Source organism: Rhincodon typus, chromosome 26 (genome assembly GCF_021869965.1).
Source record: "Rhincodon typus isolate 14 chromosome 26, sRhiTyp1.1, whole genome shotgun sequence".
Taxonomy (NCBI): domain Eukaryota; kingdom Metazoa; phylum Chordata; class Chondrichthyes; order Orectolobiformes; family Rhincodontidae; genus Rhincodon; species Rhincodon typus.
Window position 1 is genome coordinate 1,393,702 of NC_063357.1, and position 19,046 is coordinate 1,412,747.

The 19,046-nt window shown below is 41.8% G+C and overlaps 1 protein-coding gene across 1 annotated transcript in view; it reads right to left on the bottom strand.

The window, feature by feature from the left end:
* The window catches only part of smg6 (SMG6 nonsense mediated mRNA decay factor), a 340,627-nt gene that overhangs the window by 237,847 nt on the left and 83,734 nt on the right, over positions 1–19,046 (bottom strand). The window contains 1 exon segment of the mRNA XM_048612318.1: positions 13,032–13,177. Within this exon segment, the coding sequence (XP_048468275.1) occupies positions 13,032–13,177 (146 nt within the window).

Genomic DNA, 19,046 nt, shown 5'->3' on the forward strand with positions numbered 1-19,046 from the left:
GTAATGAACTAAAGTCAAAGTCAACGATCTCAAAATGAGGAAAACAACACAAAAACATGGACAGTCAGTAATAAGCATTAAAATGTGTTGAATGATTCTCAAGTACAAAAGAACTTGCATTTTTAAGTTAACTTAAGATTCATTCGAAGTAACAAACCTGATAAAGTCTTTAAGATTTTGAACAATGTTTAGAATAGTGGAAGTTATAGTCAAGGGTGAAATTTGAATTAGCATACAATTAATTAGGACTAAAAACATATTGTGGTCAACATGGAGAAGAGGTCTCTAAACGTGTCTAGCCTGTTTTCTTAATCAGTATAGCACATGTCCAACAAGATAGGATGCAAGGCTGGATCTGGTTCTGGATGACGAAGTAGAACAAGCAAGTATCCTGAAGGGAAAACACTTGGATGTAGCCTGATGAGGGTCATATTGAAAACAAATAATGAAAACAGAGGAATGGAGGATAAAGATCTGGATTCAGATTTCTCTAATTCACTGGGATGAAGGGAGTACACAGCCAGATTATTAGTCTGGGAAAAATGTCAGATCTTAAATTAGTAGGTAGTTATACAGGGGTTGGATCAAAGTGAAAATTAAACATATTCCAACTCGGAGAAAAGAGCAGGCCAAGTTTCTGAATAGATGCAACAGCAAAGATGCTCAAGAAATGCATTTGCAGAATAGAGATGGAGCATCGGAAGGCATGCTTTCGCACAGAGGGTTGTTAGAACATTGATTGTTTTACTATGAGGTCGAAAACATATGATTTAAAAGGGAACTCGCTAAATATAAGAAAGAATGTAAAAGGATATGGGCAAAGAACAGTAAAATTAGATCCAACCAATTATCTCCAGACTAAGTTAACATCAGAGAAACAGGATTCTGTTGGGGGAGGGAATGGCTTAGTGGTATTATTGCTGGACTGTTAATCCAGAGACCTGGGCAATGTTCTGGGGACCTGAGTTCGAATCTCACCATGGCAGATGGTGGAATTTGAATTCAATAAATATCTGGAATTAAGAGTCTAATGATGACCGTGAATCCATTGCCGATTGTCAGGAAAAACCCATCTGGTTCACTAATGTCCTTTAGGGAAGGAAACTGCCATCCTTACCTGGTCTGGCCTACATGTGACTCCAGACACACAGCAATGTGGTTGACTCTTAACTGCTCTCTGGGCAATCAGGGATGGGCAATAAATGCTGGCCTAGCCAGCTACACCCTCATCCCTTGAATGAATAAAACTTCAAATAGTTTCACTTTATGCTGCAGGTTTTAGAATGTGCAGCTGGTCAGAGAGAGAAACTGGAATTGATGACAGGTTATAGCAAAAACCAAGCAGATACTGCATTTCTTGACGAGTTTCCATGGTTTTATCAGGAACAGTGGGCATACAGCAAAAAAAACAAGGGAGCTGCACTCACCACCTGAACACCCCAAGAAATTTAATCATGACACGTAACCTGCATGGCCCCCACTCAGGTTACAAATGCAAAAATCTAACAACTCTTCACTGCTGTCAGCATCACCCTTCGCCACCTTAAGATTTTAAAATGAGGGAATTTGAAATTACGAGGCAATGGAGCTCTAGGAGTTTATCTTCAGTGCTTAATGATAAAATCCTGCATCAAAGGCAGTCTACAAGAAGTCTGCACAGGTAAAATTCCCTTAGTGCAGGTGTATAAAAGTGAGTAACCACAAAACTTACAAAAATACAACATTCATGTCTCCTCTGGTCTGGTATTAAAACATAAAATGCTGGAAATACTCAGGAAGTCTGGAAATATCTGTGCAGAGAGAAACAGAACTCAGAATTCTGAGTCATTTACCTGAAACATCAAGTTTGTTTCTTTCTACTCAGGTGCTGCCTGAGCTGTTGAGTATTTTCAGAATTTTCTGTTTTTATTCAGATGTCTAGCATTTGCATTATTTTGCTTTTGTATTTATCCTTCTTACATGGTATTGGTCCAGACCAATGTTAATTTGTACACTCTATATCCAAGCATAACGAGAGTATAGCTTACTCTCAACTCATGCTGGTCTTAGTGAAGAGGTGGGATCATTAAACAGAATCTCCAATAATAGCACCAGCATATAAGATCGTGCCCTCCAACTCCAACATCTAGAGCATCTCCATCACCTATGAATTGACTCAACATTCTAGAAGTAAGTACAAAGATAAAAATAGTTTCCACTGGTAGTTAATTAGTAACTGGAGGGTATAAATTTATCACCAAAAAAGCAGAAAATTAGACAACACTGCATGTTCCATTTGAAGAAAAAGAAGTAAAAGGCTTGTGAAAAGGGCATATTTATTTAAAAGAAAATTGAAGGACATGGACGTATATTTGAAGACCTACAGAAAAAAAGACAGAGGAGCTGTACAGGACATTGGTTAGACCACTTTTGGAATACTGTGTTCAATTCTGGACTCCCTGCTATAGGAAAGATGTTGTTAAACTTGAAAAGGTGCAGAGAAGATTTACAAGGATGTTGCCAGGATTGGAGGATTTGACCGATAGGGAGAGGCTGAATAGGCTGGGGCTATTTTCCCTGGAGTATCGGAGGCTGAGGGGCGACCTTATGGAGGTTTATAAAATCATGACGGGCATGGATGGGGTGAACAGCCATGCCCTTTTCCCAGGATAGAGGAGTCCAAAAGTAGACAGCATAAGTTTAAGGTGAGAGGAAAAGGTGTAAAAGGGACCTAAGGGGCAAGTTTGCACACAGAAAGTGATGAGTGTATGAATGAACTGCCAGAGGAAGCGGTGGATGCTGTACAATTACAATATTTAAAAGACATCTGGATGGGTACATGAATAGGAAGGGTTTGGAGAGATACGAGCCAAATGCTGACAAATGGGACTAGACTGGTTTGGGATATCTGGTTGGGGCAGACGAGTTGGACCGAAGGGTCTGTTTCTGTGCTATACAACTCTTATGAGTGAGACTGGTTAGATTTTTCAGGCAGACAGCACATGGAGCAATTAAAATTTTTGACTCCTCTGTACTGTCTCATTCTATGATATAGATTTAACTCTTTTAGGATTCCAATGCAATGGGCCTAAAAGCCTCCAATGCACTAGGAAATGCAGTATTCCAGACAATTGTTGATACCAGGCTGATGCTGCAACAAAATGGAATAATCAACTCTTTTCTAGTAATAGAGGGTGGGTGCCAGTAAACCATTGGAATTTGATTCTGAACTTATTCTGAGAGCAAGTTCCTGAACTTGACCAGTTTTCTGGGAATTCAGCGGGCGGGTACACACACACACTGCTCTTCTAATCAGAAAGGCGGCAAAGAAACCAGTTATCTCTAACACAAAAAACAAAAAACCTGACAGCTCCTTAGGAATGGTGAGAGAGTAGCAGTTTTGGCCGATGGCAACTCATCAACCAGTCAGAAATGACACGGGCAAATTAATCCAGGGGTCCAGAGGGGGAAGAGAAAGGAACTCTTTTGCAAAATGTGAGGGTGCTCAGAGAAATTGGGAGGGACAACAATTAGCCCAGAGTTTATGCCTCTGGGCAAGGCTCACAATCGAGCTTTCCAAAATGTCAGACTCAGGCACTGGTCCACAAACACGCACTCCAAACCTCCCTGCTTCAAATCTTATTGTGTTGATAACGTTTTAATTTATTAACTAAATTCATGTGTTAGAAATCAAAAGGAATATAAATTAGTGTCTTTTTTGTACCTCCAATAAATATCCTTTTAAAATTTCCTCAGGAAATATACTCAGTCCCACGTAAAATATTTCAATACTGATGTAAACTAGGACCACATATGCAATCTATTAATAAGCAGCCACAGCAGAAAGGACTGTTCGAGGAAAACTGTACATTAAGAAAGTGAATCTCATAGCTCTCCAAATTCTCAGAGAGGTAAAAAAGTCAGCCAACACAAAAAAAAATCCCACATCCTGTCGATCAGTGCCAGCAAGTGAAGTGCCCAGGGTCTTATACTAGACTAATCCATGTCTGGCCAGAAATGACTAAAGTGGGGGCAAGCTAACCAGGGCTGGCAGCCTGCCACCCCAGCCGTTCTCGCTCTCTTTCTGCAGACACCAAATCCCAACAGACAGCAGTTCTTAAAACCACCAGTGTCTTATACCAGCTGCACCATGTCTGCTTCTATCAGCCCACAGTGTGGAGCTTTTCTCCAGATGTTTAACACTCTATATACCAGGTTCTGAGAGCAGGGGAATCAGAATGTTAAAGATACTCAGGCTCAGCAGGCAAGATCATAGATAGGGAAAGGGGGTTGGGTGTTTTGAGGTGATAGGCAGATCAGGGCAAAATCAAAAAGGTTGGGGGGAGGTTTTGTCTTAATTTTGCACGCAGATTTTGGTTCTCATTCTCTTGGGTGCCCTCTGTTTCCTCAGCATATGGTGAGCGTTTGTGCAGGGTGCTGTGAGCACCTCGAGTGATTAATGGCCAATGATTGATGGTGAATTTCATACAATAATAACAAAAAATTGTGCACAAGATATGGTTTTAATTCCAGAAACTTGAAACATTAGGGAGGAAAAAAAGCAGGAACCCCCATTTACTAAATTGAGCACAGCTGAGTACAAATTGAATTCTTTTTCTACATCAAAATAGCTTGTTGTACGAAGACCATAAGGTATCTTCACCAGAGAACAAAAGGTGAACTGTAAAAAGGTACAGAATTTTCTAACTACTCTGTACAAGGTGAGTTTTCAACAGACACTCTGCCATTGATTGAAGTGCCAGTTGTGAGGTGCAGTGTGATTTTAAACAGTCACGAGGTGGGAAGGAAACTGAAGCATGGTGGGTACTCAGCTACGAAGGGTTGATAGCAGCAATGTGAAAGCAAATGAACACTGAGGTCTAGTAAGGTTGATGCAGGACTCTCTAATTCCTAAATTGTATTGGATCAAGGCAGAAGCAGTTAGTCAAACCACTGAGACAGAGTGGTGGTGGTAAGCTGAAAGAGGCAGTGAAAATTAAGTGATAAATGTAAGAATCCCACAGCGTACTAGGTAATAAACGGCTGCTGCACAATGAATAAACACCCTGGCCTACTTCCAAGCTGTTTATTGGTGTGCAGGAGCCATTTTTGCTGAGTACACTCTGGGACTTCTGGATTTACTTCAATTGCATTGTTCAGAAAAATCATAGTGCGGACTTTCCTTCTACAAAAATAAATCTCATACGCTGAAGTCCAGGGTCTCCCTAGTCGCCCGGCCCCCAGTCCAGGGTCTCCCCAGTCGCCCGGCCCCCAGTCCGGGAGTTTCTAAGCAATGTGTAATTAAGCTGCTGTAATGTACAGTATGAGCAGAGACCCTATGTTCCACCGCATAAATAATTTATACATTTACAGTCAGGGTGCAGTGAGCCAATACATCAAAACACTCCATTGGATTCCTCCCCAGTGTCCCTACAAATAAATCATGAGGGTCTCATAACCTACATCTCAGGGTACCTGAGGAAGTGGTCTTCGCCTGTGAAGAAAGCTGGATAGCAGGCTGAGGTGCACAGAGATGTTTCAGTGTGATTTTCATTGCGAAGTTGAGGGGGGTAAATACATGGCAGAGGCAATACAATGTGGATAAATGTGAAGTTATCCATTTTGGTAGCAAAAACACAAGGCAGACTATCTGAATGACAACAGAATGGAAAGGGGGAGGTGCAAGAAAACCTAATACACAAGTCACTGGAAGTAAATATTGGGACAAAATTCTGGAATTCCCTCCCTAACAGCATTGTGGGTACACCTGCAGTACATGGACTGCAGCAGTTCAAGAAGGCAGCTCAGCACCACCTTTGCGAGGGTGACTAGGGATCGGTAATAAAGTGCTGACCCAGGTTGCAACACCCACGCCTCATGAGTGAACAAGAAAACAAAAGGTGCAGCAGGTGACAAAGGCAGCAATTGGTATGTTGGCTTTCACAGTGAGACACAGAGTACAGGATGCCTTGCTGCAACTGTACAGGGCCTTAGCGAGACCGTAACAAGAATCTTGTGTGCTGCTTTGGTCTTCTTAACCGAGGAAGGGCATTCATGTTATGGACGGAGTGAAACAGCTTTACCAGGCTGATTTCTAGGATGGCAGGATTGAAGTATGAAGAGAGGCTGATCAGTTAGAACTATATTAAATACCATATTAAATGGTAGAGCAGGTTTGAAGGACGAAATGGCCTTCGCTTGCTTCAATTTTCTAAGTTCCTGTCATATTGAGAATATCTGTGACGTTTCAGCACAGACTAAATGCCCATCCTCAGACTGGTGCCATTGCTGTGTAAAGGAAAGAAATACGAAAATGCCCACTCATACACCATCTAGTGTCCACTTTCAGAATAGTGCAGGCCAAGGCCTGTAAATAATTTCTCGAGCACATTCCAATGGTGGCAAAAATCGTTAAAAGGAGAAGACTACTTTAAATAAGTAACTGTCCTATTAAAATATCCACAACTATTTCACCTGTGTCCATCTTTTCCTCAGACAGACAGCCATGGTCAAGAATTGGCACAGACTAGTATAATATAATCTCCAAATGCAAGATACTGCAGACCTAAAATTGCACTATGTTCTGGAGTGGGGGCACACATGGAAAAAAAATTTTCTTCCAACATTTGAATAAAATAATCCTGTGTTATAATAATTAAAAATGATTCGGATCTGGGATCTGTAGTCTTTATCACTCCCAGATGTGAAAGAAGAAACTGAGGATAGGCAAGGGGGAAATGTGGAATGCCCTGTTTATCGTGTCAGAACTAAGCTGGTTACATTCACTCAATTGTGAGTTTCCAGTTCATGTGACAGGTGAAGAGATAAATTTGTTTTAATCCATCATTTTTTAAAAATTACATTTTAATGTGTCTCTTTCACATGTCTGGGTCATTTCAGTGCTGGCCTTCCCCAGACATGACGGTCCTCCATTTGGAAAAATTCCCTCTGTAGATTTAGAGTGCTGAATGAAGAGACCTGCTCAAGTACCTTGAGTGAAATCATTGGAGCCCTCATAATTAGTTGGCTCCTCAAAATGAGGACAAACAAAAAAAAATTGACAAACAAAATGTGCCAGCTGTTGCAGGAAAACATCTTCTATTTCACAATGCATAGACTAGTGGCCAGAAGTACCCATTCTGCCCTCTTCCTCACCCCAACTTTCACTAGCAGCAATATGCAGTGCCCCCACTCAAGGTGAGTATAGTTACTGACTAGAATTTCAGTTCACATGCCAAGTTGTGACAGCCAAAATTACTGAGGTACTAGTCAGTGAACTATTTTTGCAACAGATCCAATTTAATATAGCACTCAATAGGTGAAGAAACTGAACTGAACTGAGGAACAATATATCTAATTTTACACCGCACCAAGTTACATCTGTCAAACACCCTCAAGTGCTTCACTCACTCTGAATTCTGTATTGAAGTAGCTAATAAGCAGGAAAAGAGAAATATAACAAATTAATCAAAATGGAAAGCCAGCTAGGATGACTCGCTTGATCAGCAAGGTATTCGGTTTTGGAAGTTCAATCCAGGAACTCGGAAGGGCTGCCCTGTATCGGTCTTAAACCTTTGCTAATGTACCATTGTCTGCCTCGTCTCTTACAAGGCGAGGTCAGTCTTACGCAGCCCCTTTAACGTAAACAAGTGCCTTACTACGATGTAAATAATAGATGAGGGGAACAGGCATGAAGCAAAAAGTGGAAACAGTAGAAGGCACAGAAAAAGCTTGTTCAAAGAACTAAATTTTAAGGAGAGAGCAAAGGAGAAAAGGGAGTTTGAGAGCAGTGGAGGTTTTGGGAAAGAACTCCAAAGTAAAAGTCAGATTACTAACAAGGTGACAATAAGCTATCAACATCCTGCTGGTTACCATTGACCATGAACTGAACTGGATTAGCCATCTAAATACTGCAGCTACAGGAGCAGGTTAGAGGCTAGGAATACTACAGTGAATAACTCATTCCCTGACTCCCCACAGCCGACCCATCATCTACAAGGCACAAGTCAGGAGTTTTTAAATGCAGTGCCAGTCACTCCCTCAGTAGTAGCAGTGTGTACTATCTTCAAGGTGCACTGCAGAAATTCACCAACGACCCTCAGACAGCACCTTCCAAACCCACGGCTACTTCCACCTAGAAGGACAAGGGCAGCAGATACATGAGAACACCAGCCCCTGCAACTTTCCCTCCAAGCCACTCACCATTCTGACTTGGAAACATATCACTGTTCCTCAGTGTCACTCGATGGAAATCCTGAAAATCCCTTCCTAACAGCACTGTGCCACCAAATGCGCTGCATTGTCCTGGATGGTGTCAAGCTTTTTGAGTGTTGTTCGAGCTGTACCCATCCAGGCAAGTGGGGAGTATTCCATCACGCTCCTGACCTGTGCCTTGTAGATAGAGATAGTGGACAGGCTTTGGGGAGTCAGGTGGTGAGTTATTTGCTGCAGTATTCCTAGCCTCTGACCTGCCCTTGTAACCACTGCATTAATATGGCACCTTTACTTGAGTTTCTGGTCAATGGAAAACCCCGCCCCCCACCAAGATGTTGATAGTGGGGGATTCAGTGACGGCAATAGCCCTGAATGTCAAGGAGTGGTTGTTAGGTTGTCTCTTATTGGAGAGGATCGTTGCTGGTCTTTTGTGTGGCGCGAATGTTGTCACTTGCTACTTGTCACCCCAAGCCTGGATATTGTCTTGCTGCATTTGAACATGTTCTGCTTCAGTATCTGAGGAATCACAAATGGTGTTGAACATGGCGCAATCAGCAAACATTCTCACTTCTGATCTTACAATGGAGGGAAGGTCATTGATGAAGGAGCTGAAGATGGTTGGGCTGAGGACACTATCCTGAGGAACTCCTGCAGGGGTGTCCTGGAGCTGAGATGAGTGACCTCCAACAACCACAACCGTTTTCCTATGTGTCAGGGATGACTCCAGCCAGTGGAGAGCTTGCTCCCAATACCCACTGATTCCAGTTTTGCTTCTTGATGCCACAGTCGGTCAAATGCAGCCTTGAAGTCAAGGGCTGTCACTCTCATCTCACTTCTGGAATTCAACTCTTTTGTCCATGTTTGAACCAAGGCTGGAATGAGGTCAGGAGCTGAGTGACCATGTTTGAACCAAGGCTGGAATGAGGTCAGGAGCTGAGTGACCCTGGTGGAACCCTTTGTGTATACAGGACATACCATGGCAATTTGCCACATTGTCGGGTAGATGCCAGTGTTGTAGCTGTACTGGAAAAGCTTGGCTAGGGGAGTGGCAAGTTATGGAGCATATGTCTTCAGTACTATTGCCAGAATGTTGATAAACCCCATGGCCTTCGAGGGCCATGTCTCCAACATTTCTTGATATCACATGGAGTAAATCAAATTCATTGAAGACCGGTATCTGTAACACTGGGGACCACTACAGGAGGTCGAGATGAATCATCCACACAATACTTCTGGCTGAAGATTGCTGTGAATGCTTCTGTCTGATCTTTTGCACTGATGTGCTGGGCTCCCCCATCATTGAGGATGGGGATATGGGTGAAGCCTCCTCCTCCAGTGAGTTGTTTAATTGCCCACCACCATTCACGATGTGGCAGGACTGCAGAGCTTGGATCTGATCCAATAGTTGTGGGATCACTTAGCTCTGTCTATCACTGGCCGCTAATTTGTTTGGCATGCAAGTAGTCCTGTTTGGTAGTTTCAATAGGTTGACATCTCATCTTCAGGTATGCCTGGTGCTGCTCCTGGCATACACTCCTGCACTCGTCATTGAACCAGGGCTGATCAACTGGCTTGATGGTAATGGTTGAGTGGGGGATATGCTGGGCTACAAGGTTGCAGATTGTGCTGAAGTACAATTCTGCTGTTGTTGATGGCCCACAGAGCCTCATGGATGCCCAGTCTTGAGTTGCTAAATCTGTTTGAAGCCTGTCCTATCTAGCACGGTGATAGTGCTACACAACACAATGGAGGTTATTCTCAATGTGAAGGCAGGACTTTGTCTCCACAAGGACTCTGCAGTGGTCGCTCTTACCAATCCGGTCATGGACAGATACCAATCTGCCGGCTGCAGATGCAAGGATGAGGTCAGGTTTGTTTTTCCCTCTTGTTGGTTCCCTCACCACGTGCTGCAAACCCAGTGTAGCAGCATATGACCTTTAGGACCCAACCAGTTTGATCAGTAGTGTTGTTGCCAAGCCACTCTTGGTGGTGGACATTGAAATCCCCCACCCAGAGTACATTCTGTGCCCTTGCCACTCTCAAGTGTTGTTCAACTTGGAGGTGCATTAATTTATCAGTCAAGGGAGGATGGTATGTCGTAATCAGCAAGAGGTTTCCTTGCCCATGTTTAATCTGAACCCATGAGACATCATGAAGTTATGAGGTCCAGAATCAATATTGAGGACTCCGAGGGCAACTCCCTCTGACTGTATCCCACTGTGCCGCCACCTCTGCTGGATCTGTCCTGCCGATGGGACAGGACATATCTAGGGATGGTGATAGTGGCATCTGGGACATTGCAAGGTCTGATTCTGAGAGTATGACTGTATTAGGCTGTTGCTTGACTAGTCTGTGAGACAGCTCTCCCAATTTTGTCACTAGCCCCGGGATGTTAGTAAGGAGGACTTTGCATGGTCAACAAGGTTGTTTCTGCCGTTGGCTTTGCCAGTGCCTTGGTCTATGCCAGGTGGCCCATCTGGTTTCATTTCTTTGATGAGACTTAGTAATAACTGATAAAACAGACTGGTTTGTTGAGCCATTTCAGAGGGCAGTCGAAATTCAACCACATGGCTGTGGGTCTGGTGTCACATGTAGGACAGACCATGTGAGGAAGGCAGATTTTCATCCCTGAAGAACATTAACGAACTAGGTGGGTTTTTCTGTCAATCAACAATGCTTTCATTGTCATCAGTGTATTCTTAATTTCATATTTTTAACAACTGAATTCAAATTCTACCATGTGCCATGGGGACTCCATTCGAACCTAGGACCCCAGAATATTAGCCGAGTTCCTGGACTAATAGTTTAGCAATAATACTGCTAGGCCATCGCCACCTCCTTGGATGTTGGAACCATACGAATGAGGAAGAAGAGCAGGCCACTCGACCCTTCAAACCTGCTCAACCATTCAATATGATCATGGCTGATCTGATTTTAATCTCAACCCTACATTCCTGTGTATCCCCAATAATGTTTCATCCATTTGGTAGTCCCACTTCAGGCACTTAAAAAGCATCAAAGTAGTCGATAAAAGTACTTAAAACACTGCAGCTGTTAACGGAGCATATACAGACCTAGCAGGGAACACTCTCCCCTCCCCCCGGACCCCTGCCATGGACATTCAGTTGTATCAACTCTCAGTTGTTTCCAGTCGAGCAGAATACAAAGTATAGAGAACTGAAAAAGGAAATAAAGTGGGATTGACGAGTTATAAGCTCAGCAACATAAAAGGAATACAAGAGTTTAATCAGCAAAGTGAAAGAAAGAAATAAGTGCATTTATATGGTGCTTTACACAAAGACTGGACCTCTGAAAATGCTTTACAGCAAATTGAGTGCTTTGGAAGTAGTCACTGTTGTAATGTTGGAAACAGTGCAGCCCACATGCACACAGCAAACTCCCACAAACAGCAATGCAATTATGGCCCAAATAACCTGGGATATTTTTGTGATGTTGAGGGATAAAAATCAGCCGAGACACCATAAGCAGCAGGAACAGGAGTAAGCCGTTTGGCCCCTCGAACCTGTTCTGCTATTCAATAGGATCATGGCTGATCCAATATTCCTCATGCCCACTTGCTTGCATTTTTCCCCATAACCCTTTATTTCCCTGCTGATCGGGAATCTATCTCAGCCTTAAATGTACACAAGGACTCTAGCCCCACAGCTCTCTGTGGCAAGAGGTTCCAAACCCTCTGACATAAGAAATTCCTCCTCATTTCAGTCTTAAATCAGTGCCCCTTTATTCTGGGACTACGCCCTCTGGTCCTAGAGTCTCCCATGAGGGGAAACATCCTCTTGGCATTTACCCTGTCAAGTCTATAAGTCAACCTTAAGAAACTTATACATTTCAATTAGATCACCAGGGATAACTCCCGTACTCTTCTTTGAAATAATGCCATGAAATCTTTTAGATTCAAACAGGCAGATCGGTTCTCAGTTTCACATTGCATCTGAACTAATGTACCCCCAACAATGCTGCACTCCCTCAGTACTGCACTGAAATGTCAGTCTTCGTTTTTGTGTTCAAACACTGGGGAGTGACTGAACGCAGAACTTTGTTACTCAATGAATATAGTGTTACCAACAGAGCCATGGCTGACAAAAACAAATGGCAAAAGGTTAAATTAAGATTAATCAAACAGGGTTGATTAAGGACCAAAAACAAAATTTGTGGGGGCAAAGGACACAACTGTGGTATTTTATCAACACTTTGTAGTGGAGGCAGTAGAGCCATCACATAGCACTGCAACAATGAAGAGGAAAAATTTTACAGATTGACTGTCCTCAAACTGATTCAGTCCAGATGATGTGCATTCTAAGTCGCGGGAAGTCAGGGTGGAAACTGCAAAGTGAATGTTACGACCATGTTTTACGAATGAGTAAAGGATAAACACAAGAATCACAGACAAGTCAGGCCAATGTTGGTAGTGGGGAAACTTTTAGATACAAAAATTTACTTGCCATTTGGAAAGACATGACAATAAATGACAGCCAGCATGAATTTATTCAAGGCAAATCAGGTCTGGCAAATTTGATTGAATTCTTCAATAACATGACAAAGTGTTGTAGGGAGTGAGGCGGGTATGCATCCGAATTTTCAAGATAATGTACCACATAATAAATATGTCAGAAAAATAGAAGCTGAGAGATTAAAGGGGCAGTGTCTATGTGTAAAGAGAAATAACCTAAGGGACAGGGATTTCTGTTGTGTCTTTAACCTACTGCATTGCTGTATTGATGGAACATTTTGTTTCATTCATAGTAGCACTTGACATGTGTTGCACTCAATTTTGTGCATTTCAAGAAATAAAGTTACAAATCAGAAGGACAACTCACCTTTAAGCTGGGAATGGTGCACAGCAAACATGTTTATAGCCATGAGCTGCAGCATGCGGGTATTACCAAGGGGGGATGGACTATGTTGAAGCAGTGCTCGGAACTCCTTCAGAACATTTGCAGCCACTGAAGGAAAGGTCTCCATCCTACAATAGAAAGACAGAAATAATTTGCATTTATACAGCACCTTTCAAAACCACAGGATGCTCAAATGTTCATTAAAGCTAATTAAGTATGAAAATCCAGTAGCTAATTTGTGCAGAAAAAAATCCCACAAAGAAAATCCATGTTAATGAATTTGGTCAAGGATAGTCAGGCCACCAGAAAGAATTCCTCTGCTTTACTTAAATCGTGCCCTTAAATATTTTACACCCACTTCAGATGGCTCTCTACCACCTTCACATGGGCAATTAAGAATGGGCAATAAAAGCTGGCCCAGCCAGTGGAGCAGATATCCCATGAATGTACAAAGAAATCACAACCGTTTGAATAACCGAACATCATGTTGATAGAAGTTTGGGTAGAAACAGAATATTGGGAACAGTCCCAGAGAGCGAAGGGTGGGAAACAGAACAAATTTTTCAAAAAGAGAAATAGGGATCAGCAAGGAAATCGCAGCCCAGTTATGCTTATCCAAGTAACTGACAAATTGTTCAAGTTTGTAATATTGGATGAAATTACTGAGCAACTAAAATTAATCTAGATGAAACATCATGATTTCTGAAGGGCAGGTTACACTTGACCAAACTAAAAGCATTACTGCAAAAATACAAAGGGTAAAGGAAATACTGCGTATATTTTTATCTAGATCTTCAAAAATATTTTGAGAAGCTTAAACAAAGAGATATGGTAAAAATAATAGTACATCAAGTTAAAGAGAAGGAGATGGAGCAATGATTCAAAGGCAACAAAGTATTGGTATGGGTAATGGAAGTTTCTATAAATGGAAAGATGTAATGAATTAAATTCCACTTGAGTCTGAGCAGGGCTGCTCTTATTTAGTTTGAACTTGGCAATCAAAACAATGTTGAAATTTGACAATAATAAATTTTAAGGGGTTGGAGCTTACAAATTATGGCCAAGAACATGAAAAACTGTTGAGAAATGGGCAAAGAAATGGAAGATACAACAGTGGAAAAGGAAGATACATCTCAGATGATGAGATTTTAAGTGGAATGTCAGTGTGGTAGCATCATGGCTATGCTATTGGACTAGCAAACCTGAGACTGGACTAATGTTTTAGAAACTAATTCAAATTCTACAGTGGCAACTGGAGAATTTAAATTCAATTAGATAAAAATCTGCAATAAAGAACTAATCTCTGCCAATATAAGAACAAAAGTAACAGAGTGTTGTTAGAACTCATTTGGTTCACTAACGTGCTTCAGGAAGGGAAATTTGTCATGCCTATCCTGTCCTGTCGCTACATGTGACTCTAGACCCACAGCAATGTGACTGGTTCTTAACTTTGAAATCACCTAATAAGCCACTCAACTATTTCAAACTGCTATGAAAGGCCCAATTATAATAAAAACACACCTATCACCTGGCATTGACCCAGGCACCAGATGTAGAAAAGGCAGATCCTACCAATCAATCCTGCAAAGTTCTCCTCACTCACATCTGGGGACTTGCAACAAAATCGGGAGAACTATTACATAGACTAAGCCAATTATCTAGACTCCTCCACTGCCATCCCTGAATATGTTCTGTTTAACTGGCGTGACAGATTAACCAGACCTGGCAGCACCGTGGTACAGTCAGGAGGAAGTGGACCCGGCAGTCCTCAATATATCTCTGAACTCTTAAAGTGTCATGACATCAGATCAAATATAGACAAAGAAACCTCATGCCAATTACTGCCCATTCATTCTCTGATGAATTAGTGCTCTACCACGTTGTACACCACTTAGAAAAAACAGAGAAAAAAATTTAAAGGAAAATTTAAAAAGTAAAAAAAAACCAAAACATTTTTAAAAGTCGAGGAAACGGAGGCCAGCAAAGGCACAAAAGTTATCCTGGGTGGAGACTTTAATGTCTATGTGAATTGATAGTGGCTTTCCTAGATACCAAAGGAAGAAGCACGGAACCCTGCAAAATTGAAGTCAATAGGAATCAAAGGAGAATACCCTCCTAACTAGCAGCACTATGGGAACTACATGGACTACAGTAGCTCACCAACACCTTGTCAAGGATTATAACAACAGACAACTGTGTTCACATTCCATGAACAAATAAAAAAGGAGAGAGGATCCTTGGGGTGCAGAAAAAAAACCATTAAAAGATCATAGCAGCACAGACAGACAGACAGGATCATGGAACAATCAATGCAATACGTACTTTGCATCGAGAGACACATAGTACAATAACAAGTTATCAATATTGAACTTGCACAGGACCTTAGAAAGGGTGCAGTTGAGATTTTGAGCCGCAACGGAGAAGGTTAACCTGACAAAGATCTTAAAAGAGTATAAAAAATTTTGGTAATTTAAATGGTGATATGCAGTTTCCATTGGGCTCAGCGATAACAAAGTTGGGACACAAACATAATCCCAAAAACAGACCAAAGGAGACATTAAAGAGTAGTTCCTTACAGATGGGTTGAGGGGATCACGGAATTCCCTACCATCAACCATTTCTGAAGTTAGGTTCATAGGCTTTCTCAAAAAAGCAACATAGAAATAATGCCTGTGAAAGGTTAGAGTACAAGGAGCAGGAAAATGAAATTAGGTGAGGAATCTGCTAAAGGGAAAGTCACAATACAGATGCAAGAAGATTGTTACACATGGCAGAGAGAGTTGAACTAGGGGACACAGTCTCAGAATAAGAGACAGGCAATTTAGGACTGAGGCGAGAAAGAATTTCTTCACTCAGGGAATGGTGAATCTTTGGAATCCTCAGATAGAGGCTCCGTCATTAAGTATGCTCAAGTCAAAGACTGACAGATTTCTACAGATTGAAACTTCAAGGGATACAGAACATAGCAGGTAACGGTGTTAAGCAGAAAATCCACCAATGATAACACTGAATGGCTGAGCAGCTCAGGGGCTGAAAGGTGTCACCCTGCTCCTAATCCTTATGCTGCAAGAATGATGCGTTTCTGTAGATTGTGATCTTTGCCTTCACCTATACCCAATATTCTACACTGAATCAGACTATAGCGTTGTCCTTTTACCCTTTGGCACCACAACTGACTTCATGCAGAAGGCTCCAAGTGATGCCAACTGAAAAGACTGTCTCATGTCTGCCCTGTCTTTGAATCCAGATTCCAATCCTTAAAAGTCGTTGGCTAGCCCAGTATCCCATCCACCACCACCACCACCACCGTCATTTCCATCTTCAAGTTGTATATTTCCCCCAATCAATGTTCTTACATAGCATGTATTTCATCAGTATGCCCCTCAAAAGTGGAAATGGTTTTGATAAATAATTTGTCTATATTCAAAGCGCTGTTCTGACAGCAATTACACATGGGATCTCCATGTCGCTAGCAAAGACAACTCTCTCTTATGTTTATCCATATCCTGCCATCTCTCAGCCACTGCTCATAACAAAGCAGATTTTCATTGTCAACTTACAAATTACTTCTAGCAACTGAGCAAATCTCCTCAGCTACATCAATCACTTGCATAGATAGAGAGAGAGTAGGGTGATTACTACATCACTTCAGAAGACAAAGAAGGTGATGAAAGTGACTTTGATGTTATGAATTTTTGTAATGGAAAATTTGGCAATGCAATCTGCTTTATATTAAAAAAATGAATTCAGTTCCCATCAGAGAGCTATCTATTTCTCCAACTTCAAAGTATAACACAACCTAAATCCAACAGTCACACACACATCAAAGGTGCAAGTATCTGAATTACAACTCACCTGTGCCATCATATGCATTTAAACCTGAATCTCGGCTGAGCAAGTGCCATGGTATTCCAGCCTAACATAAACTCTAGCTCTTTGGTTGTTGCCAAGTTGTCAAGTGCAGTTGAGAACAGATAAACACATACCGGATCCAAACACAATGCTGATCCAAGTATGAAAATTCCAACTCTCAATTTCTGCTCACTTCCATTACAATGAAATTCTGATTCATTGGGCTTGCTGGCAGGTCTGCTGAGTCACAGCCCTGAGCAATCAATCAGAACAGTGTAAACACTAACATTATCTCACTTCAGTGGCAAACTGCAGTTTTGGTTATCAACTACACCTCAAGTACCAATTGCATTTCATTTTGCATACCATGTTACAGATACACACTTATTACCCAGAGTCACTGACATACTGATGACGTTGAACCTGCAATAACAGGAGTGGAGTCTTCACCTCTTTCTCAGAAGTTGGGCACTTCCAGCATGGCCATTTTATTGGTCATTCCTAGCAGCCCTGACAAAATGATGAACTCTTTTCTTGGACCAAAGCATTTTTGATGATATCCTATATCACAGTAGCTTTCTAGGCCACTTTAGAAGTCAGAATCAAGTACATTATAGGACTGGAACCATGTACAAGCCAAACAGAATAAGCCAAACCTTTCCCAAAGGGCATTAGCAATACAGTTGAGTTTTTACAATAAAAAGAACAGCGTTCATGATTATTTATTTTCTGGTGTACATCTCCTCAAATTATCAAATTTATTGACTTACATTTCATCATTTGTGTTGGAGAAATCTGAATTTGAGACCTCTGGAATTGTAGTTCTAGTCTAATCATTATCAATATACTTTATACTTAACAGTGTCCTCATTCACTGCACCTTCGCAATCAGGAGCATGATACTACTTATAACAAAACCAAAATACTACAGATGCTGTAAACCAGAAGCAGAGAATGCTGGAGAAACTCAGCAGGTCTGGCAGCATCTGTGGATAATGAAACAGAGTTAACGTTTCAAGTCCAATATGACTCTACTTTCAAGCCGAAGAGGAGCTCTGCCAGGCTCGAAATGTTAACTCTGTTTCTCTCTCTACAGATGCCACCACACCTGCTGAGTTTCTCCAGTGTTCTCTTTGTTTGTAGCATGAAACTACTTGACTGATTTAATATCTATAGCCAAAATACACTCATCCTAATTTTGAAAAGAACCAGCATTGGTGGGAGGCTATTCTTTGTATCTGATACTCTGATATAAGCAATTCTCAGCCCTTGGGCACAACCTAGAAACCATTAAGCAAAACTTCATTTCCTTGACAATTCTGGAGTGTATTGCATTTGGTCCAGGTGCCCTGTATAGTTTTAAGGCTCTGAGTTCCTTCACAACACATGCATTACTGACCTCTACATGTGTTACGGATTTCTGAACCTGTCTGAGTGCATCTGGAATTGGTCCAAAGTCTTCACTTGAGAAGACTGATGTACTGCCATTTCCTGATTTCTCCCACGACATTTCTCCACAACTTATCCCATAAAGGACTAACTTGGAATCCACCACTCAGCTTACTAAAGTGCATTGCTTTATGAAACATATTTAGTCAGTAGTCTTCAACAAGCTCCTTTACTAATTTTCTTCTCACTCTTTAAACATCTTGGGGGTGGGAGAACCCTCCATTCTGCAGCACATTGAGGCAGTTATCATACTGCATCCAGTTCTCTAGAAATAAGCAGTCACTATAACATACCCAGATTGTCAGCTAGGAATAGCGACAGCGTTCAAGGTAAGACTTATCCCCAACAGCTCATACCCTCTCCCCTGTACTAACTGCACCCATTTTCCTGTGTGGACACTAAGTATAGCATTGCCAGGATTTCAGGCAAGAGTATTCCCTTTACATCAGCCCGAATCCTAGCTGTGACTAGCCACTATATCGCACCAAGATACCACAGTCATTACACCACTGCTAGATCACTGGGTGTTAAAAGCTTCCACACAGCTGGGGACAGCCACTAGACTTCACCAAGTCACCAAGATGAGAATAACTACTTTCCTCCACCGAGAGACTGGGAAGGGTCACCATTCCACATCAAAACTCCCAGGCACCAGAGATTATGGCACCACAGTCTAGACCTCCGATGAGGGACAGC